This window comes from Falco rusticolus, chromosome 2 (assembly GCF_015220075.1).
Source record: "Falco rusticolus isolate bFalRus1 chromosome 2, bFalRus1.pri, whole genome shotgun sequence".
Lineage (NCBI taxonomy): Eukaryota > Metazoa > Chordata > Aves > Falconiformes > Falconidae > Falco > Falco rusticolus.
Window position 1 is genome coordinate 17,318,615 of NC_051188.1, and position 23,163 is coordinate 17,341,777.

The 23,163-nt window shown below is 40.7% G+C and overlaps 1 protein-coding gene across 1 annotated transcript in view; it reads right to left on the minus strand.

Annotated features, from left to right (window-relative positions):
* The window catches only part of GUCY1A2 (guanylate cyclase 1 soluble subunit alpha 2), a 178,112-nt gene that overhangs the window by 146,466 nt on the left and 8,483 nt on the right, over positions 1-23,163 (minus strand). The window contains exons 2-3 of the mRNA XM_037377177.1: positions 15,115-15,176; positions 10,918-11,036 (exon numbers count right to left, since the gene is read on the minus strand). Coding sequence (XP_037233074.1) covers positions 10,918-11,036; positions 15,115-15,176 — 181 coding nt within the window. The remainder of the gene's footprint in view (positions 1-10,917; positions 11,037-15,114; positions 15,177-23,163) is intronic.

Genomic DNA, 23,163 nt, shown 5'->3' on the forward strand with positions numbered 1-23,163 from the left:
TTAAAAATTGCATTTGGTATAATTTCCAGTTCCAACGTATTAAGTATTTCCTTTGTTTTTTCTTTTGAGAAAAGACAAATAAAATCTTCAAAATAATATTCTTTATAAACTTCAGGTTATACATCTGCATAAAACTTCAGGTTATACATCTGCATAAACAGTCTAATCTTTTCAAACTTGTCTCACATTAAATTCTTTCTCTGCATCTTCATTTTGTTTTCATTTTGATTTTGCAGTGGAATAATTTAAATTTAAGATGGCACTGAAAATATGAGCCAACTTCTGTTCATCAAAATCAATTATTTGCTATTCCTTTCTGAAAAGCTGGCATTTCCATTCCTTCCTTTTCACTATGGACCTCTAATCAACATTTTCATTCAGCTGCCCAGAAAAAAATGATTTGATATCTATATGTGTGCCCAGCACTTCCAAATGCAGAGGCCACTGAACTCCCATATGTGAACTCATGTGTGACCCCAACAACCATAGACAGGGCTTCCTCATGGGCACTAGCTTGAAATCAGAAAGTAGGAAGAAGTCTTCCTTAGTTTCACCAAGACACTTCGCTAAATGGTAGTGATACAAAATAAACCAAAATTCATCCCACATTCTCCCAAGTGAAGTCATTGTTATTTTGAGCTTCTGCTATTTACCAATCTTCTACTAATATACTGAATGAAATTCTAAAAATTCATCAGTCTTAATTTGCTTTCCTTTTAGAAAGTGGTCTACTGTGTTCCTACCACTTAATCCACTGCTTTGAGAGGGCAAATCACGTCTTACTCTAACACATGGATTTTTTTTCTTAGTTTCTTTTTGATGTTTTTTCTTACAATGCCTTTTTTATTCTAGTCCATACTGGAGAGAAATTAAATATGCACATTTGTAGTGAAAACTTATTAAATTGATTAGTGCTTATGAAAAAGCCTTGGTCTTTAATTAGGGATCTCTTAACTTGGACAGTGAGTTCAGGGAGTTTGTCTTGAGCCCCCACTCCCCAAACAAGCAAGATATGAGCAGGAACATCCAGACAATAAATATTGTGTGCACTATGGTATGACAGTAACTCCACCACACTCAGGCATCTGGTCAACATCCCTGGCATGTGTGAACCTTACAAATCATGACATAGTGCATGCCTGCACTTAGCCTAAACTTAAAAGTTTGCATACACTACGTGTGTAAGCTGTTTTTGTTTGTCACCAAGTATATGGATGATGTTAAGGTGGTAATTGGTGATGTATCCTTTTCTTTGTAATGCTTTGCAGTAATGATTTCATGCTTTGCTTCTATTGCTCTTTATCATATTGTGCATAATAACTAGTACTGTTTCCTTTTATCATATTGCATGCTATTTTCCTTTATAGTATAAAATAATAAACTGCATTTATTCTTATATTTGATTTTTAATCCATTTTTGCTTGGTATCCAATCAATCAGCAAAACAATATTGTAGGAGGAAATTGAAGCAAAGCAACCATAGCATGAAAATATTGCTGTGCACCTCCACTACAAAGCACTTTGGGATCTATGACAAAAATACTATATAAGGTCTATTATTATCCTTTGAAAATGTATCTCAAAGACATTTAGAGAAGAGATCCTATACTTGTGAGCCAGATCCAAAATTACCAAAGTCTTTAAGCATAGACCCAAAGTTCAAATTAAGTATTTCACTGAACTAGAGAAGAAACAGATGATGCCATCTTGTAATAATGTACTAGTAAAAAGTCTTCCTTCATTTTCTTTTCTGTAAACTGTGAACCCACTACAAAATGTGAAATATTTAACAGTATTTCTAAGTATTTGTACATTACTAAGTGAAAAAATGCGATCAGAATCTGTTCCCATAAAGAAATCACAAATCATAGGCCCTTCAGAAACAAATAGAAAATTAATAATGTGATAAAAACACCAAAGTAATCCATTAACTTCTAGGGCATGCAGAAGCAGTTACAAGCCATTCAGTTCTTCCTTGAAGTAAATCTGGAGACAATGCTTGCAGAATGGCCAGCATCTGATTCCTTTGGCACAGGAACATAACCTTTTTTTTTTCTGGGACACCCATTAAGAATCTGTAATTATCAAACATTAAGGGCATAGGACAATTCAATATGCAATTCCAGAATTCATACTGTGCACAGAAGCAGAAATTGCCATCTTCAATTATAGCAAATATCTCTTAAATGGTTTTGGATTATCAGATTTTTGGCGTGAACAAGATGTTTTCCTCAAACAGTCTTTTGGACAGAAAACCAGGTGGTAGTTCAGAATTTGCAAGCATAATTTAAGATGGTAGTGGAAGCAATGTTTATCTTCTCAATAAAAAGGGTTTGATGTGTACAGGCTAATGCCAAAGGTACATTAGCTGAATCATTTGGCTTGTAAGTGAGCCTAGTACCAGTATGTAATTACTGTATAAAGGACTTTGATCTTACTTCATTATGATAGTGAATTTATATCATCCCAGGAATCCAAACAGTATTTTTATATTACCCTTTTAGTGTTTTTTTATATAATACAAGAATATCATTTTATGCTTTTACATTGGGTTTTGACACTATTGTAAAATTTATACTACACTTCTCTTACAGTGACATACAGGGCCTGCATCTTTCAAGATTTCATAAAATAAAAATGAGAGTTATTGTTAAAAATAATTCCTCACACTCGTTCACCTGTAATACTTGTTTTATCCATTTTACTGAGGTATTTTCTTGTTAAAGTGAGGGTGCCCTCTGACAAATAATGCTTCTAAATATCATTGTAATTACCCTCCTCTTGGTGTGGACCTGATCACCTGTGCTTATCATATGTGTAAAAGATTCTGCTCCAAAGTGCTGACACAGTAAGCTTAGCTGAGATATTAAGAACAGGCAATGATGTTCTTTTTCTTCCTTCCATATAGCACTTCCAGTAGAATTCAATTCTGCAGGCAAAGCCAAGCTGTCTGAACCAAGACCAACATAATTTTATGTCCCCATGACATCTGGAAACCTCACTTCTTATATTTGCACAGGGTTTATTAAATGAAAACTGCAATAACTAGGTTGGTGATTCCTAAAAATAAGGCAGATCCAGCTTGTTTCATGTTAACTCTAGAGATCAAACAGCAATGAAAACAGTTCTTTTTCATTTGCTTTGCATTAAAATAAGCATGTATGTCTTGAATTGACAGAGGGAGCAGAACTTCACTTTTGGAAAGAATAAAATTGTAATGAAATCTAAAAAACCTTTCCCATTGAAATGCAAAACTCTCATAATTCCTTTCATACATAAAGGGCTCAATTCAGCTGACTAATATAGAACACCTAATGCTACTGGAGTGTTCATAAGGCATTCAAAACAATCTACAAAAGAACTAACAGATAGTTACATGTGCCAAAATATGGGACTTAAGGGAGACCCACACATTTCTGACGGTTGACAGAGGCCACACAAGATACCCCACAGCATCTAAAATAAAGACAAACACCTACATTTAGTCAATGAATCATGGCCAGAATGTCTTCTGCTTTATAAATAGACTGCTACAAGATGTATTTGTACATCATAATTTCAAACTGCTCACTATCTACTGGTAGTTCATCTGCTTTCTAACAATAATAGCTCTGATTTGAGAAGAGTGGGACGTCTAAGGCCATTTGGTATAAACATTTGTCTTTTCCTAATTTAGATGTCTTCATCTCTCTTTTGAAATCACATGATTTATGTGATTTTTGTTTGGATAACTTTGTATTGCCAGTGTGCTGTAACATCTGCTAAATAATAGGAGTCCTGTGTGTATAGCTTAGACCCCCCCCAGGACAGAGTTCCAATTATTATTAAAATCCATTAGTATCACCAGTCCTCTGGCCACGTAACATTTCCTTTTACACCATTTGTAAACCAACAACTTAATTATAAATCAGGCTGTGTATCCTAAATTAGTTGCAACCTAATGACTGTCTGCAGTTCTTAGCTCAAAGGAAAAGGAAAGTGGCAGTAATTGATGTACTTTCAATATATAAGCATTTACAGTTCTCAAACACCTGCCAAGCAGTCAGTGTGCCAAATCATTGTCCATTTTTTTCCCCAATTACAACACCTGGTCTAATCTCAAGTAGACTAAGATCTGTCCTGGCATCCCTTTCAACGTATGTCCTGCCTTCTTCAAATACAGTATTTCTCAGCAGTGGTCTGCTGTTATTATTTAATAGTTACCAGAATTATCCCAATTTATTCCTCTTTAACTACAGAATATGGGTAAGAGCTGAGATTGTCTTCAGTTCATAAAGGAAACACAGATCTTCAACTTGATAAAAGTACAGAGAACAAAATACTTTTATAGAATTATGCCCTTTGCACTACATGAGGGAACAGCCTGCATGATAGATTTAGGCATGAAGTGATTTGCTCTATATAAAGCAGCCTACAGCACACAGCTTTTCTGGTGGTGGCAAGCAATATGTCACCAAGAGCTAGAGCTCTATGAACCCTTGTACGACAATGGATTCCACCTCCTCCTCAGTGTCTGGGGATGCTGAATCCAGAAACATGATTTATCTCTCTGACAGGACAGGGCTGTGGGCCAGGATTCCACATAACTTATCCCCGGGGGATTCGGCAATCCTCACCACCTAACGGAAGATGCCCAGAAAGATACTCATTTAGAAATAACGTAGTCCTCACACCACTCTCAGAGCAACACCAAGAGGACAAGCATTATTATCAACCTGCAAGTTAAGAAGCCTAACAAGAAAAATTGTTGCAATCATTGAGTCCACATGGGTGCTGACTTAGCAGCCACTGACGTCTGCTGTGCATTTCTAAGGAAAATAAGATAATTGTAGTAGATTTTAGGAGCCAAATTTTTTCTAACAGACGAAAAAGAATTCTGTTGTATAAATTGATTCTTGAATAAAATAATGGAAAATATTTTTTCTGTATCTTAAGCAACGGAAATTCAGATAGGTGCAATTATTTCTCCAGGCCCCCTTCTTGAAACATCTACCTGATATAAGTGCATTTGTTAACTTCAGGCTGTGCAACCAAGATGCTTGCAAGTATTATTTATGCAGTATATATAGCATGGTGCTGCAGTATATACAATTTAGATATTGCAGTCTAATACACAAATAGGCTTTCAAAGACAACATTTTCTTCCATGTTGTTAAGACTGGGTGTGAACATCTGCTTGCAAATTTTGCACAACAGATCTTTTTTTAAGGGTATTTATGAATTTAGGTTACTTTCATTAGTTTTACTGTCAAAGTGCTGACAGATTAGAGTTCCTCAGCAAGATGAAATAGGCTCCAAGGAAATACTGGTGCCATTTAAAAGTAAACAGGTAACTCCCCTTTTTTTTTTTTTTTTTTTTTTGTGAAGGCCTGAAATAAAAGTGAAAAATAGTTCATGTCCAAAAAGCTACAATAATTGTGTGCAGTGGTTGAAAAAGTATTTGGAGGAGGTGAAGGTGAAGGGAAAATTTTTTATCTAGTTTGTGCTATTTGGGATGTGAGAAACATCATGTGATATATCAAGTACACAGTGGGGTTGAAAATGGAAAACTGAGCATTTCTTTATCACTTCATAAAGCTCAGTATATTGACCTGCCCAAAAGATATGCAGGAGCAGGTCAGAAGGCTTTACATCCCAAAATAAATTCTTTACAGAAGGATTTACGAACTAACAAAATAGGTTTCATCCATATTTTCCTGTTGCCAGAGTTGTGATTTGCCAACTACCTGGAATTCTTCATCTTTATTCTGACTAGCTGCAATTCAGTTAAAATGCACACTCTAATCTTACTTGAAATCAACTATTTTAAATGAGGGGGACAGAAGCAGTCCCAAACAAGATTTATCTGTCGTTGCTCAAAATGCGAATGTACAAATAGTATGAAAGCATCTTTGCTTTAAGAAGGTTAAAATCTGAATAGCATGACATATGTTTTAAAGTATTTTAAAAAACCTTGTTATCTCCATTATACAGATGGGAAACTGAGGCACAGAAAGAATAAAAAACTCACCCAAGGTTAAACAAGAAATCTCTTCCAGATATAATCTTTCTCTCTAACATACCTCAGCATAAATTTGTAGTCACCTGATAAAGAAACGTGGTAGTCATTCACATAATATACTTCATCATAGGAATATTTTCCTTATAATTATTTCTAAAATAAATTCAAACTAACACCACCAATCTGCTCTGAACACAGCTTAGCTAGCCAGCTGTGTCCTGTCAACAGGATAAAACATACCAGCACTCTATTCTTTGAAACATTTTTATTTCCAGCTAGGAACCTTATAAAGGCTCTCTTTAGAAGCTAGATTTCTTTTTCGATTTTTTCCAACTTCCAATATACTGTCACTTGTTTTGTCCTTTGGATGATAGGACCAGGGAAGTGATTGTCCCCCTGTATTCACCACTGGTGAGGCTGCACCTCAAATACTGGTCCAGTTTTTGGGCCCCTCACTACAAGAAAGACATCGAGGGGTAGAGGATGTCCAAAGAGGGCAATGAAGCTGGTGAAGGGTCTGGAGAACAGTGTTGTGTGGAACAACCGAGGGAACTGGAGTGTTTTAGCCTGGAGAAAAGGGAGGCTCAGGGGATCTTATCACTTTCTACAGCTACCTGAAAGGCAGGTGTAGGCAAGGTAGGATGTGGTCTCTTTCCCAAGTTACAAGTCATAGGACAAGAGGAACAGCCTACAAATTGTGCCAGGGGAGGGTTTAGATTAGATATTAGGAAACATTTATTCACCAAAGGGGGCTGTCAAGCATTGGGAGAGGCTGCCAGGAAGTGTTGAATCACCATCCCTGAGGGTAGTTAAAAGACGTGTAAATGTGGTGCTTAGGACATGGTTCAGTGGTGGACTTGGCAATGCTGGGTTAATGGTTGGGCTCAATGATCTTAAAAGTCTTTTCCAACCTGAATGATTCTATGACTCATGAGCTTATGAAGGACACTTTAAAGTATGCATGCTCTATTAAAGAAATCAGTCTGGCAGAAAGCTCTCTTGGACTATTTGGTAAGGATACCAAATTAATTAAACATTCCAGTCTCAGAAGCTGTCACCGCAAAGGAAGCTTGCCATTGATCTGGTGTCAGACACGGTTACAGTATGTGAGCGTGACGATGTGGCTCCCTTAATTACAGTGGATTAAAGCAGAAGAGTTCTATTGATGTCTGGCAGGAACAACTCAGTGAGGAGATAAGACAATCAGGTCCTTCCACTACAGAAATATTGTGTCACACTTTAGTGATGACTTCACAGGAGGAAAATTCCAGTATTCATACGTGATAGATCACATGCATCGAGCTGAACATACAGCTTGCAGTCAGCACTTTCCTGTGAGCAGTGCAAGGACCAGGACCACAGTGCAAGGCACCTGCTCACAGTCTTCCAAGCTGACTAATGATCTCAGAATTTGCTGTCTTCTGATGAGTAAGAAATGCCAAATGACTATTTTAGAGGCAGTTAGGGGCAGTTAGCAGAGGGCAGTTAGGAGAGGTAATTCATGTCGGCATTATCTAAGGTAAGAGAGCAGGAAGTTGCTTCCAAGCACCTTTAAAAAAACACTTTCTTCCAGCCCTAGACAGCAAGCCCCTGTTACCATTCATGTAAATAAACTGAAAGCCAGATTTGGTTCAACAGTTTCTCTAGCCTCCATCACAGTCAGATTCATTCTTGTCTCTTGTCTCAGCAATGCCAATTGCTTTAGGTACATACCCCAGTGATTATGGCCTTCTTGCATAGAAGCAGCTCTCACTAACCCTTATTCAACCAGAAAAATAACTGCATATGTGAGAATTAATTACACAGACTCCACTAATTATTTACCTGTTCCAGATAAGAAGGAAAGAACCTTTTAAATTATGTCAGTGTTTTGTTCATGTTGATTTTTTTTGTTATGAACTTAAATTCATTCTTTAAAAGGTGAGTTTTTCCAAGAGTAAGTCTGTACAAACTTATTTTCAACAAATTCTATTTAATAATTCCCCAAGACAGTAACATCTAGATGTTATCCCTATACTGTAAACCCAAGAGTTCAATCTGCCCCCAACACACATATACTGTAAGGGTATCACTGAATAAACAGGCTGCACATTACTCAGCCATGCTAAGGGACCAGGACTAACATAATAATTTTAAAGCACTCTGAAGGTGAAAAAGTATTCATAATTATTTCTTAAAACACATACTTTGTGTCATGGTGAAATAAGTACTGAGTGTCTAAAATTTTAAAATTTTGTAATATTTATATGCATGTGATAACATGAAAATTCTTTGCTTTGCATGAGTCCTGCTTATCACTCATAACATTTGTTTCTGAGAGTTAGAATTCAATTATTTCAAAATGCAAACAACAAAAAAAGGTAATACTGGACATATTTACAGTTTAATATGTTCTAAATTCTGTCCATGACCAAATGTGCAAAGTACCATCTCTTCCCAGCAACAGGTAAAGGCCCTCAGAACCTCCCTGACAGCACCTAGCATCTTGCAGAATAAGGCACCTGACACCAAAAACAGGCATTTTGAATGTCAGTGAAACACAGTCATCTCTAAACTAAAACATGTTAGCTGTTTCACAGAATATACCAAATCTGTTTAATAGTTTGAGATAGAAAAGACAGAAATAAAATGCATATATACCTCCAAAAGGATTTTAAGTCAGCAGGATACAATAGTCCAGACCACAATGTGGGCAGACTATCACCTTACCATATTCCCCTGACATGGAAGGTAAAACACATCTGTAAATGTCACACAAGGTCAGATTTCAGTGTTGTGCCTCCTGCTGAAGAAAGTCTCTCTAACTGCATAATCCCATAAAATGTCACAGGTGTATACTGTATATTACCTGCTGAAAGAAAACTTACTATGAACCATAATGCCATCTTTCATGCCTTCGACCTCAACTTCAGCAGCCTACCAAGACCTCAAATGGAAGAGCAAAGAGGGTTTCAGCATCACAAAAAGTACAGCCCCAAGTGTTGTGAGTGCTATACAAAAGTTCAGGGAAAAAAAAGCTCAGTACTCAACTAGCAAAAAAGCAAAACAGCTGCTTTACATTAGCTGGGCCAGAATCAGAGAGGCTTTCAAGCTGGGAGAGACCCCATAGGTTGCCTGGTCATGCAGGCCAGGTTGCTAATAGCTTTACCCAGCTTGGGTTAGAAACCTCCAAGGAGAGAGACTGCACACAGGTTGCTTCTCTGGGCAATCTGTCTCTGCCTGACTGTTCTGATGGGGAAAAATACCCAGTCTGAACATCTCCTGTTTCAACTTAGGCCCGCTGTCTCTTCCCCTCCCATGCTGCATCACTGTGAAGAGCCCAGCTCCCTCTCCTGGAGGACCTCCCCAGAGCTACTGGGGGCTGCTGTTAGGTCCTCTCAAAGCCATCACGGCTGCAGGCTGAACAAGCCCAGTTCCTTCCTCCAGCCTCTCCTCACAGGGCAGGTACACTAGCCCCTACCATCTTTGTGGCCTCAGCTGAACTCCCTCTGGTTTATCAACTTCTCTATGGCTTTGGGCTCCCAACATTGGATTCAGTAATCCAGATCTGGACTAACAAGTACTGAGTAGAGGGGGATCATGAGTCCTTTCAATATGTATCTCTGCTCCTGCTCATACAGCCCAGGCTGCCCTTGCCATCTTTGCTGCCAGGACTCGCCACTGGCCCATGTCCTGTTTGCTGGCCACCAGGACACGCAGGGCCTTTCCCACAGAGGAACAACTGCAACAACGCTTCATTTGCAAACTCCATGAAAGCAGTAGCTGGCAAATGACAGTGCTCCACAGTGGACACTGGATAGCAGCATGCACACAGACAACTACAACAGCTCAGCCACTGGGCTGCAGGTGGGTGAGCTGTGGTTACCTGACCTCAGGACTGAGCCCAAACACGCATAATACTGATAAACTCACATCAACCAACACAACCACATTGGTATTACTTTCTTATTAGCAGATGGCATAATTGTGTATAATTAATATATGAGAACACATCATGTCTGTCTTAGAATTTACTTGAAGAGTTATTGTCAGTTAGTATAGTCTTGGAAGTAGAGCTGTGTAACATCAGTTTTGCTACACTGCAAATGACTATCACAAATAATTCAGGAATTACTGCTTTGAAACAATTATCTTTAAAACCAGTTACAACTTTTCTTCCTTACAGTCCCCTGTAAAGTGTAGACCAGTGCCCAGTAGTTAAAGCTCAGTCTGTAAAGTTTACTCTAAAATAAAAAATATGATCAGTTTCATAGAAGTGGAACAGTCAAAACAATGCCAGTCAAAAAATTAAGTTTAGGGTCAAGCTCTTCCCCTTTGATTTGTTTGGTTTTGACTTTTACTGTACATTTGTATTAGCAACATACTGAAAAGCAGTAAACCTTACTAACAGCTAAGAAGAGAATAAGCTGGATAAATCATATGAATGGATGCAGACAGCTATCTAATTTGAACACCTATTAAGCGTTCTTCAATAAGAATGTAAGTTTCCAGAATGTTTCATGTCTCAGGTGTATCCTGCTGTGTTTCCAGGCCCTCTGTCCACCAGTCCATAGACAATAAGACTATCTTTTGTTCTGTAGAACCCCTATAAAACCTCTTGATATAATTCCAACATCAAGGCCTGCACAGATGCAAGTCCATTTGGACTCAAAGCCTTTGCAACTTCCCTTAATCATTGGGTATTGCATAACACACCTCCACTGATTCCACCGAAAAATCAGACTAGATCGTCTCAAAGGCACAAAATTTATGTAGAAAAGGAAACAAATGTAGTAACAGCACACTGATATGTAGCTGCCTACATCCTAAATTTCCTTTGTTGGAGCAAAAATTCCTTCGTTCATTGTTGGTATTAGGATGGTCAATAAACTTTCCCTCCAACTAAAGGAAAAAAATTCCCTTGAAAAAATACATACCAAGTACATTAGCTGTACACTGGAGAATTCCTGAGACATCTTCAGTTTCTTCATTGCCAGAGCAGTCTGTATAGGAGCATCTGTTTGATATATTATGAAAGTTCTCTGCATCCCTGTAACTACAGTAAAAAAAGTAAAAAAGTTATAGCATCTCCTTTTACAAACACAAAGTTGACACATCTTTCAGAAATGGTGGTAAAGTATGCCTTTAGCCTCCCTTGTCTCATCCTTCTTCTCGCCCTCCATCATCCCATTTCCATTTGTGCATTACCACACAGAGATGACACTGCATTAGTAGCCTGGGTATCTCAAGTATTGTATTAGAATCTGGAATATTATCTGTAATGAGAATGAAGACAGGAAAAAAAGAGCTGAGGCATGAGAGAAGGGTATTGCACTTATCTGTCATGTATCATTCCAACTGAGGTGTTTTCTATAACGAAGTTGTACAGTAAACTCCAAGTAAGATGTTTATGAGGTAATGATGAGTATCTAATATGAAAAATAAATCTTCCAAATCACATTACATTAGCACTGCAAGTATAAAACCTGGCTTTCTCTGTGAATTATCTTCTGAAAAGATCTTAGCCAAAAGAAGGATGTCAAGCTGCAACTCACTGTGCTATCACAAATAAAGTTTATCTTACTGCTCGTTAAAGAAAAATTAAAAAGAATACCACCACTCATGAAAGGCACAGACTTATGGTCCAACCAGCAAAGAAAGCAGCTACCATCAAAATTTTTCTATTTGATTTAGATCTGGTGGATTATTTTTCCTTAATTCAACAGAAACAGAACAGAAGCTGAAACTGTTTAAAGCAAAGCTTCAGGCAGGTGATAATGAGGACAGAAGAGGGAACGCAAGTGAAGAAAATATTGCAGCACAGTGATAACGCACTTGGCAAAATATACAATTGATTTTGCTCAACGCACAGAGAAAAGCTTTTCTGATGAGTATTTTATTAACATTTTTATTATGCTTTCATACTTTGTACTTCAACAGTCATGAACAGCAGTTTTAAGGACTGGACTCTTTCTCGTTAATGTCTGCAAAATCTCAGCACGTGGGTTGCCAGCAACCGTGGAAAAGGACTAGAAAGACTTCAAAGCTGTGCATCAGATTACCCCGAACAGGGAATTGGATTATCCACATGGAATAAAGGCTCATATTACACAAGGAAAACCCGGTGCTATGGGCTGCCGGTACACTCTGCAGTGAGCTGCGTGGTCTGTACCACTTCCTGGGTCTCCAGCAATGCCAGGCCATGTGCTGGGCAGAAGGCCATGTCCTGACATGCTGTCCGAGCTGACCCAGAGCCCAACCTCACAGCCCAACCCCTCCGCCACACCAGGAGGCCAGGCCTCTTCAGCCAGTGTCACCAGCCCCCTGGATGACACCACAGCCACTCCTCACCTCTGATCTTGAGAGTCAACAAGGCTCGGTGCTGGTCCTGCACTTGGGTCCCAACAGCCCCACGCAGCGCTACAGGCCTGGCCTGGCAGAAAAGGACCTGGGGATGCTGGCTGACAGCCAGCTGTGTGCCCAGGTGGCCAAGAAGGCAAATAGCATCCTGGCTTGTATCAGAAATAGTGTGGCCAGCAGGCCAAAGGAAATTATTGTCCCCCTGTACTGGGCACTGGTGAGGCCGCATCTCAAATCCTGGGTTCAGTTTTGGCCCTGTCACTACAAGAAGGACACTGAAGTGCTGGAGCATGTCCAGGGAAGGGCAACGGAGATGGTGAAGGGTCTGGAGCACAAGTCTGATGAGGAGCAGATGAGGGAACTGAGGGTATTTAGCCTGGAGAGGAGGCGGCTGAGGGGAGACCTTATCGCTCTCTACAGCTGCCTGAAAGGGGGGTGTGGACAGGTGGGGGTCAGTCTCTTCTCCCAAGTAATCAGCAATAGGATGAGAGGAAATGGCCTCAAGTTGCACTAGAGGAGGTTTAAAATGGATATTAGCAAAAACATTTCTTCACCAAAAGGGTTGTCAAACATTGGAACAGGCTGCCCAGGGAAGAGGTTGAGTCACCCTCCCTGGAGGTATTTAAAAGTCGTGTAGATGTGGTGCTTAGGAACGTGGCTCAGGGGTGGACTTACTTGGCAGCGCTTCGTTAATGTTTGGACTTCATCTTAAAGGTCTTTTCCAACCTGAACAATTCTGTGATCCTATGATTCTCTCTTGACTGGGACAGGAGATTTGACAAACATTTATGTTGTATGGGGTGTCGGCGCCCCGGCCCTGGCCGTGGGGCTGCAGGGGCCACTGTGAGGCGCGGCTGGGGCTGCCCTGTGCCGGGCACAGCCGGTTCCCACCGGCGCCGGGGCCCCACCGCAGGGCATGGCCCTGCCCCGCAGCCAAGATGGCGGCACCTCTGGGAAAACAAAGAAGAGCAAAACACCTCATGAAGGTGTGAGGTGAGAGAGGAACTGAAAGGAACAGTCCTATGAACACTCAGGTCAGCAAAGAAGGAGGAGGAGGTGCTCCAGGTGTCAGAGCAGAGATTCCCCTGCAGCCCCTGGAGAAGATCATGGTGAAGCTGGTTGCCACCCTGCAGCCCATGGAGGATCATGGTTAGACAGATAGCCATCTGCAGCCCATGGAGAACCTCATGCCAGAGCAGGTGGATGTGCCCTGAAGGAAGCTGCAGCTTATGGAAGGCCTCTGCCAGAGGAGGGGAACGGCATGAGGATGATGGAGAAGCAGAGACAAGCTGTTACAGACTGACCACCACCCCCATGCCCCTGCGCCGCTCAGGGCAGGAGAACATAGAGGCATTAAGAGCATCTTTATCTCAACCCACAAGCTTTTTTCATCTTATTTTCTCCCCCTATCCTGTTGAGGGGGAGGGATAGAGCAGAGCAGCTGTGTAGGTGTCTGGCAGCTGGCCCAGGTCAACCCACAACAGTGTATACCAACAGTAAAGATCACAGGGCAGATCAAATATAGGACACCCACTAAAGACAGATTCTACTTTAATCAACTCATACTGATGTTCAAGAAGTGGAGTCAGTGTATCATAAGTCACAGGGATTACAGGTTTTCAAAGTGACCCGGTTTTAAAGAATGGTTTTGTCCATTAAAGAAAGTACATCTAAGCCACGTGTGGCCATAAATAAAAAGCCACATTGTTACTGCACACATGCTTTCCTCAAGGCACTGTATCATCCTCTGAAGTCTCCTAATGTGAGACTTCAAGCAATTTTTTCAGCAACTGAAAAAATTAGCAGCCAGAAGGCTTCTCCCCCCGCCTGCCCCGGTGGATGTCACAACTACCTGCCAAGACTGGCTCCCTCGCTGCCCTCAGGTGCCAGCCAGACTACTAATATTGCAGATATCACCCACCAAGCTAGGGCTCCTTCTGAATGTTAACCAAATGTTGAGAAACAGGCAAGGACAATTCCTTCCAGTGCACCGAGATTTGAAACTATGTCACAAATTCTAAAAAGACCCTCAACACAACTTGAAAAAAATTTTCCTTACATCTGTGTAATTAAATTCAGAGGACGGCATTCTTCATTTGTCATATGGCATAGCCATTTAATAGCTATAGACATGCAGCCATTGTGTTCCAACTTTGTTAGGAAAAGTAAGTTGTCTGTGACAGTAAAAAACCTGTGCAGGTAAAGATGATACTTGTGCAGGTAAGGAAAAGGTTGAAATTAGATTGTTTTAATCAATAGGGGAACGCCTTCAGTTTTCATGATGATAGTTGCTATTACTTTATATTTATTCCTCAGTCATCAATTCATTTTCTTAATGAACTCTTAGGAGGTGGCTTTCAGCCCTGCTTCTGCAAAGAACAGGAAGTATATAACAGTGTATGCATGCAACAAGCACTGATGCAGAATTTTGCAGAATTCGGACCTCAGGTCCAGCATAAATAACATTTCCAGCAGTCTCAGCCAGCACTGTGAAAAGAAAATTGGAATAGATCTTACACTTTTACAAAAAGATGCCCTATTCTCTTTATATAGGAAACATTACTGTTAATGGAGCAGTCATGCACTTATGGAACTGCATGGAAGAAGGACTGAACAGCAGTTTACCATAAACATCCATAGTATGTATAGATACTTCAGAGCATCTCTAAGAATTTGAAAGAAAAATTAAAAAGCTTGTCGTGCAAGGCTGTGACTTGGGAAGCGTATAACAAAACATTACCATGCACCTTTCACTACCTCACATTAACACTTACCCAATAACTTGATGCTCAAAATACTGCAGTGTCCGTTGAAGAGTTTGCCGAATGGTCTGAGGCTATGGAAAAATAATAAAAAAAAATTGTAAAATTAGGGGAGTATAGTACAGTTTAATTAATAGACCTTTTCACACACTATGTTTCTCCAGTTTTATTCGTACTCATCTTCTACTTGCCAGATGCCCACTGCAATGACAGATAGGAAATATTATTCATTCATTGTATGTTATTTCACCATTTAAATAGGTATGAATTTTACAATGTGACATAATACTGCTTACAAGACTAGTTGTGCATAACAAAGAAGCCAATTCACTATTAGCTTTCAAAAAATATCACCCACAATTATCTCATTAATTTTAAATAATTAATTTACAACAGCCTGTAAGAAAATGCTATTATTTTGTGATGAAAGTACCATGAGGAAAAGGCTTTGGGTTTTTACTTTGTATGCTCCCTAGAGTACCTTATACAAAAGAATTTTACAAAGACACAGTTTATTTTGTCTTGCTTTCGTGACAAGCTATGACTCTTCAGTCATCTTTTTAAATTACCAGGAAACTCAAGTTCATCAAAAGAAAATCATTACATACTTCACATATTTCCATGCTATTTCATTTTAATAGGTGTTCACCAAACTAGGTATGTGCATATGTGTTTATTTCCATTATTAATACTACTACAATGTTCACCAAAATACATATGCATGTATAAATGTTTATTTGCCCTACTATACTGCTGCTGAGGCTGTTATTAGTTTGAGTTAATTCATGAGAGATCTTTGGACAGACAAAGCAAATGTGAAATCTGTGTCATTCTCTTTTGAATTTTCCAAGTCCCTTACGGCAAAACATCATTCTTCCAAACTGACAAGTTTCTATCAAATCTGAAGTTTTTCACCTGTCCATTTTGTCCTGGTGCCAGAATTCAGATAAAGGTACACAACTGGGATTTATAAGCCTGTATCAGAAGTACACAGGGATATTTTGATTAGACTTGCAGCAGTAGATAAATTTTAGAGATATTTGGTATTTCCCTATCTTTTGGAAAAGACGTGTAATTGTTTTGGAAAGTAATAGCTGAAATATCCCTTATTTAGAGGAATTTCGTTATAAAAACACCATCATCTTTGAAAGTCTCAGATTTTGCTTACTGCTGTACAGATTCAGCTGTTCAACAGCTGAGCTTTTTATCTACTTTTGCTCCTGAGTTTGCAGAAGGAGGTATCTGGTACATGTTTTGATGATGGCAGGAATGAAAAAGCATGTAACAGGCTGCACTAGCTTTGTAAAATTGTAAAAATTTATTTTTTAATACCAAATTGTATGAATATGTGTACCCTTTTGAGTTGAAATGTGTAGAAATGCAAGTGCTTAACAAATGCATAAGGGGGCTTATAAGAAAGATTAAGACAAACTTTTTAGCAGGGCCTCTAGCAATAGGGCAAGGGGTAATGGTTTTAAACTAAAAGAGGGTAGATTCAGACCAGATATAAGGAAGAAATTTTTTACAATGAGGGTGGTAAAACACTGGAACTGGTTGCCCAGGGAGATGGTAGATGTCCCATCCCTGAAAACGTTCAAAGTCAGGTTGGACATGGCTCTGAGCAACCCAATCTAACTGAAGATGTCCCTGCTCATGGCAGTGGGGTTGGACTAGATGACCTTTAGAAGTCCCTTTCAACCGAAACCATTCTATGATTCTGTGATTCTATGAACAAAAATAAGCTCAAAATAAATGTAAACCTTGAAAGACCGGGGGGGGGGGGGGGGGGGGGGCGTTGGCTAATTCTGTATCAGATAATTACTTGTCTTCTCTGTGGGAGCTAAGTTTCCTGTGCTAAAAGGCATTAAAAGTTACATGTTCTCTTGCAAAACACAATGGAAGCACCACATGAATGAAACCATCACATTATCAAAAAACTATCCCCTTCTCAGTGTACAGCAGATGTTGAAGTCCTTAGACCTGACGGGCTAAATATATTTCATGGAATGCTCTCACAGAGATTCAGAAGCTCTCCTGTGCTGAGCAGGCAGAAAAATCCATTCTTTACACATAGAAGATATGTATTTTCCCACACTAGCAGCAAAGCAAAGCAAAATGGCTTTAAGCAAAGGGGTCCAGACAGCTGCCATCTCCCATCTCCATAAAGCATTGCCCTCAGCCCCAATCCATAGAAAAAGAATGTTCATAGCCCACCAGCAACTCCTCTGACATGAAATAGGGACTGGTAGAAATGTTTGATTGTTAAATTAAATCTCCCTTCTGGTTCTCCCGAAGTGCTTTTACAGCAAGCATATGGAAGGCAGCGATGCCGGGTACCGCAGCAGAGAGGAAGGAAAATAGCTTTTTGTCTTCTTAGGAGGTTTTGCAGCTTATGACACCTGAGCAATCCTCCATGGATTGTCTTTGCCTTTCTCATGGCTGATACACATATGTTGCACTCCTTAACCAGGGAAAAATCCTTTTGAATACCTCAAGATTTGACCATACAAGCAACCTCCAAATCCTGAGCTTATTTCATCAGTAGACCACCCTTCTCCTGCAGCGCTGAATGAAGAAAAAAAAAAGCAGCCCATGTTTAACCCTCCTGAAAGCTAAATCAGCTGCCTATCTGTTGTCAGACTATTTTATACAATCCCATGAACTCATACCCCTTTTCACTGGCATTTCCTATCTCAGAAATTAAGTACAGACAAAAAATAGGATTTACAATTAAAACACTGGTCATAAACAGAGTTCTATGTAATGTGCTCCTAGCCAGTATGAAAACCGACCTGAGGAGTCACAAAGTCTTGCTTCATTTCTGACAAGAATTATTACGGCATGTCACTGTGCATGGTTAAAAAAACACTGTGCTCACCTTCTCAGTTTGCTGTATTTCATCACTGGTAAATGTCATTTTTCTATAGATGTAACCCTGTAACTTGATGAAGGCTGTGACTAAAGAAAACAGAGCTTTATGACACCTGCTTATAGCTGCCTACGAGGGTAGTTTGGCATACTACCTCTTCCACTATGGACCATGCACTGCCCATGAGAGAGAGAGAGTGGGCAGGAAAACTTTTCCACCTCTTTTCTTTATACAAGGGCAAAACTGGACCAAGACAAAATAGCCAAACCTTCTCCTAGCAGCATGACACACACCATTTCTCCAAGAAGAATAGTTCTGCCATTCAGAGAGATAAAAGACAGCCTATAACAATACACGTCCTTCACCGCAGTGTAAGTCTGTGCCATGTTGGTACCCAGTGACACTTAGTTACTGGAGAGGTTTTAAAGCTTCATGACCACTTAAAATGAAAGTTCTAATACAAATGTAAAATAGCAACAATTACCTAAACCCGTAAAAATTAACAATTAATTTTGACCATAATCAATATTTGGTATAATATCCTATTACAAAAGGAATAGTCACATCGTTTCATGTTTCTAAGGGCAAATGACATTACAACATGTCAGTATTGCTAACTGTAAATTAATCCAAGAATTGTCATACCAGATCATATCCAAGCTCCATCTGGAATGATGACATATAAGGTAGAAGGGAACACTGAAGATATTCAGAGTGATCTCTTGCACGTCAAGGGCCACAGTACTTCCCTGAATTCACTCTAAACCCAGAGATCAGGCCATGGCTAACTCTGGTGTGTCAGAATAAATTCTAACATGTCACCAAATTAATGAATCATACAGGTTTGAAGGAATCTCTGGAGGTCTTCTAGTCCAGTCTCCCGCTCAAAGTAATTTGAGTTACAACTGGTTGCTCAGGTCCTTCTCCAGATAAATTTTGAGCATCTCCAAGATTGGTGATCCCACAACCTCTCTGAGTAACCTGTGCCAGTGTTTGAACACCTTCATGACGTTTTTTTTTTATACTGATTTGAAAATTCCCATCTTCCAGCTTTGTTGCCTGTCATCCTTCCACTGTGCACCCCTGTGAAAAGACTGGCTCCATCTTCTCTACACACCCTGATCAAGTAGCTATAGGCTGCAACAAGATACCCCCAAAGCTCTCTCTTAAAAGGTGAACAGATGCAGCTCCCCCAGCCTCTCCTCAGATGTCACATGCTCCATCCCCTCACCATGCTGGTAGTCCTCTGCTGGCTCTAGTATCAATCCCCAAGGGATATGCAGAGGCAGCTGGTTACTAATTCAGCTTTGTGACTCTGATGGCCACCTTTTGAGTCCTTAGGGCCAGTCAATATTCCAGCCACCTTATCATTCACTTAGCAGTCCAGTTCTCACCAGTATGGATTTAATGACACTATGGGACACCATGCCAAAGACTTTCCTAAAGTCTGGGTAGACAGCATCCCTTCATCCATCAAGCCAGTCATTATAGAGGTCAATCAGGTTGGTCAGGCACAATTCATTCTCAGTAAAGGGCATAGAAATGTGTAAAGGGTGTTAAAGGAATAAAGGGGTAAAATTTGTCCTGGCTGTTCCCAATCACTATCTCATCCTTTCCTGTGCTAAGAAAAGGCTTCCAAAAGGATTTGCTTCATAACCTTCCCAAGCTATTGAGGTCACACTGATTGGTCTGTAGTTCCCTGGATCCTCCTTGTCCTTCTTGATGCTGGATGTGATGTTTGCCTTTTTCCAGTCATGAAGTACCTCCCCTGATTGCCATGACTGGGGAGGCTTTCCTATCTCCATTCCTGCATGCTCAGGTAATGTCTCAATATCCCTCCAGAGCATCCCATCCCTGCTTCCAACTTCCATAGACACGTTTTTTTTGCATTTGAGCAAATGAACTGTTCCTGTGCTTTGAGGAGGGTGTCAAATGGTTCATGAAGAACAACTAGCTTCTTGTGCCTGTTTACCTTACAGGCTAGTTGCCCATTGGATCCTGCCAAGAAGATCTATGAAGTCAAAATTTGCTCTCCTGAAGTATGAGGTTGTGATTCCACTTATTTGTGTTTCCCACTTCTTTCAGTATTTTGAACCCCAACATCTTCTAATCACTGCAGCCAGGGCTGCCCTCAACCTTTTCATACCTTCACCTAGTTCTTTCTTGTTTGTGAGCAATAGCCCTAGCAGAGTATCCCCCCTTGTCAGCTCACTGATCACCTGCAATAAGAAATTGTCCTTAGCACGCTCCAAAAATCTCCTGTCTTGCTTGTGCTCAGATCTATTGCCCACCTAGTGGATTTTGGGTTGACTGAAGTCCCCCAATGAGTACAAAAGCCTACCATTTTGAGGCTTCGTCCAGCTGTCTAAAGGCCTCCTCTGCTTTCACTTCTTGACCAGCCAGTGTATAGAAGATGTACCACCACACCAACCCTGCTCATTCATCCTCTGCTCCTGACCCTCACACTCTGGGCCAGCTTGCTGTCAAAATGTAGCTGCCCATGCACTGCTGCCACCCCTTTGCATAGAGCATAGCTCCTGCTCCTCACCTTCCCAACCCATCCTTCCTAAAGAGTCTGTGTCCCATCTCCTGCAGCATTCCCATCCTGAGAGCCATTTTGCACAAGAATGTGTGCAACCCCACAGTAGGTCCAAGCTCTGTGGCAGCATGGAGATATCTAATGCCACCTGTTTGCTCCCCATGCTGCCTGCATTTGGGCACAGACACTTGGGGTGGGCTCCCAGTGATGCCACTTTCATGAAGTGAGCCCAAGAGCCTCTTCCATCTTGTTGTTCCCCTTATACTTCTTCAGAAGTTCCCCCTTCAGGGAATGAAAACCCTTCCCCAACAAGCATAGTTTAAAGCCCTTCTCAGAAACTTACGAAGCCTGTTAGCAAAGACACTCTCACCTCCTCAAAGAGTGCCCCATGCCCACAGAGATGAAAGCCCTGCCATCAACGCCAGCAACACAGCCATGGATTGCCTTACAAGATGTGTCTGCTCCAACCAGAGCCTTTCCCTCTCACCAGCAGGATCAAGGACACACCAGCTGGGCACCCACACCCTTTGCCTTTGCTGTCAGCCATGCAGTCACTCCCCATATACTCAAGGTCTCCCCTGGCAGCCTCATAGGTGCCCATGTGGATGAGCAGCAGAGGTCATAGTCAAGAGATAAACTATCTTTGGAGCCTCTTTGCAACACTATGTCCAAGCTCTTGGCAAGCAGCAAACCTCCTGAGACAGCAAGGCAGACTAGCAGATGAGTGCCTCTATCTCTTCAGGAGAGAGTTTCTGACACCTACCACCTTCCTTTTCTTGAAGCCTCCAAGGGTGGAGACTCAGCTGGCTCTGATGCCTCATCCCAAAGAAAGTCATCTCTTCCACCTTTTCCCAGGGCACTGTATCTGCTCTGTAACTGCTGAACCAAAGGAGGAGAAGAGACCTTAGTTTTGTTGTCTGAAGTAACAAACCTCCAGCCTCTTCCACCTCAGGAGTTTCCACCCTTGACCCTCAAGGGTTATCTCTATTTTTTCCTCCTTCCTTTCAACATGGGGCTCAGGTTCTTGGCTCTGCAAGGCCTCTGGAAAGACCTGTCCATCCTACTTGATGCATACAGTCTGCTCACTATCTACTACAGCTCTCCTACCTGGCACCTCACTGCTCTAACCAGAACACCCTGCTGTTGCACACCAGTGGGCAGCAATCCTGACCTGACAGTGGCAGCCCTACCATGACAGCCTCTCTGACTCTGCCACCTGCCACTGTTTGCAGGCTGCACTTGTAGAAAAATCTGCCCTTCTTGCTAGACCTCACCCTGCTCTCCCAGTAGTAGAAAACTGGTTCAAGACCTGAAAGCTAGAGAAGTAAGAGCTCTTCAAAAGCACTTCTATGACCACCTGGAGAAAATCTTTATGAAGATATTTGTCTAAATTATCTTGAAGTATTCCAGGGTTGTTTTTGTTTGTTTTTTTTTAAATTCAGACAACTTCCTTTGAGAAAGGATTCCAGTCTAAACATTGTGTACAACATTCTTGTTTCCTGAGTTTAGTTTTCTCTTATTTTAACTTCATTGTCTCCAGTTTTGGAGACAAAGGGGAGATGATTTCCACTTTAATTGCATTAAAGAAATGCAATTAAATGTTAGAAATATCTTTCCTAAGGTAATCAAATGTAAGCTTTTCAATCTCTCAGAGGACACAGACTTTAGCCTATACCCTAGCCATTTTCTGTTGCCTCTGAAATGTCTTGCATTTGATTGCAACACCTTCGGAAATAAACAGTAGGGCTCATCTGCCCAAGTGTAAGCATGCAAAGTGATTAATTTTATCCTATAGCTGGCATCTAATACATGCCTGAGGACTCAGTCTTTGGAAATACCAATTTCTTTCATCTAGAAAAGATGCTGAGCGATTGCTTTTGTCTTTGACATCTTTTAAATGTTTAAGTAAGCACAAACAAACACCACCCTGAGGTGACAGAACTGCACACAGTATCCCAGATGACTCAAAGTTTACATAAATGCAGTTTCAAATTCTCCGTCCCATTCCTTTTTCATCCTAAGCAAAACAGATAGAATTAGAGAAGAAAGGGACTACATGAAACAGGGAGGTCTAGCCAAGAGAGCAGCCAGGTACATAGACAGTTTCTCCTTAACCCTAACAAAGCCTCAAAGATTTTTCCTGGTAAAAGCTAAGTGGCTCCTAGCTGAGCCTCAAAAGCGCTTCAGCAGTGATGCTCTTAAAAACCTGAGTGCTTAACATTTTAAACATGGAAGTTGAAGCACTGAAGAGCATAATAGGCTCAGCTAGAAACCACTTTGCTTTTGAAAATTAGAATTTCTTCAAGGAAGTCAGTCAGGTCAGGGAGCTCCTCCAGACACTTGTGCCCTCGGGACCTGCAGTCTTTCCTAGAGGAATTTGAACTGCTGCATAGGGGAGAGGCAAGCTACTACCACAGATATCAGCCAAATCAGCACTTTGATGTTCAAAGTTCTACATGCTTCAAATTTGTATTGTTCCATCACTAACTCAGCAGATGTGTAAGACTTTAATTGCCAGCTTCACTGCTGGTGGTCATTCATTAATGAAAAAACATTTCTTTTTTCCTGTTTCAGAACCAATTTCAGTCAAGTCTTTGTGCATAGGTGATCACAGATCTCCAAGCACACATGAGCAGGTGTGCACCTGGCCCAT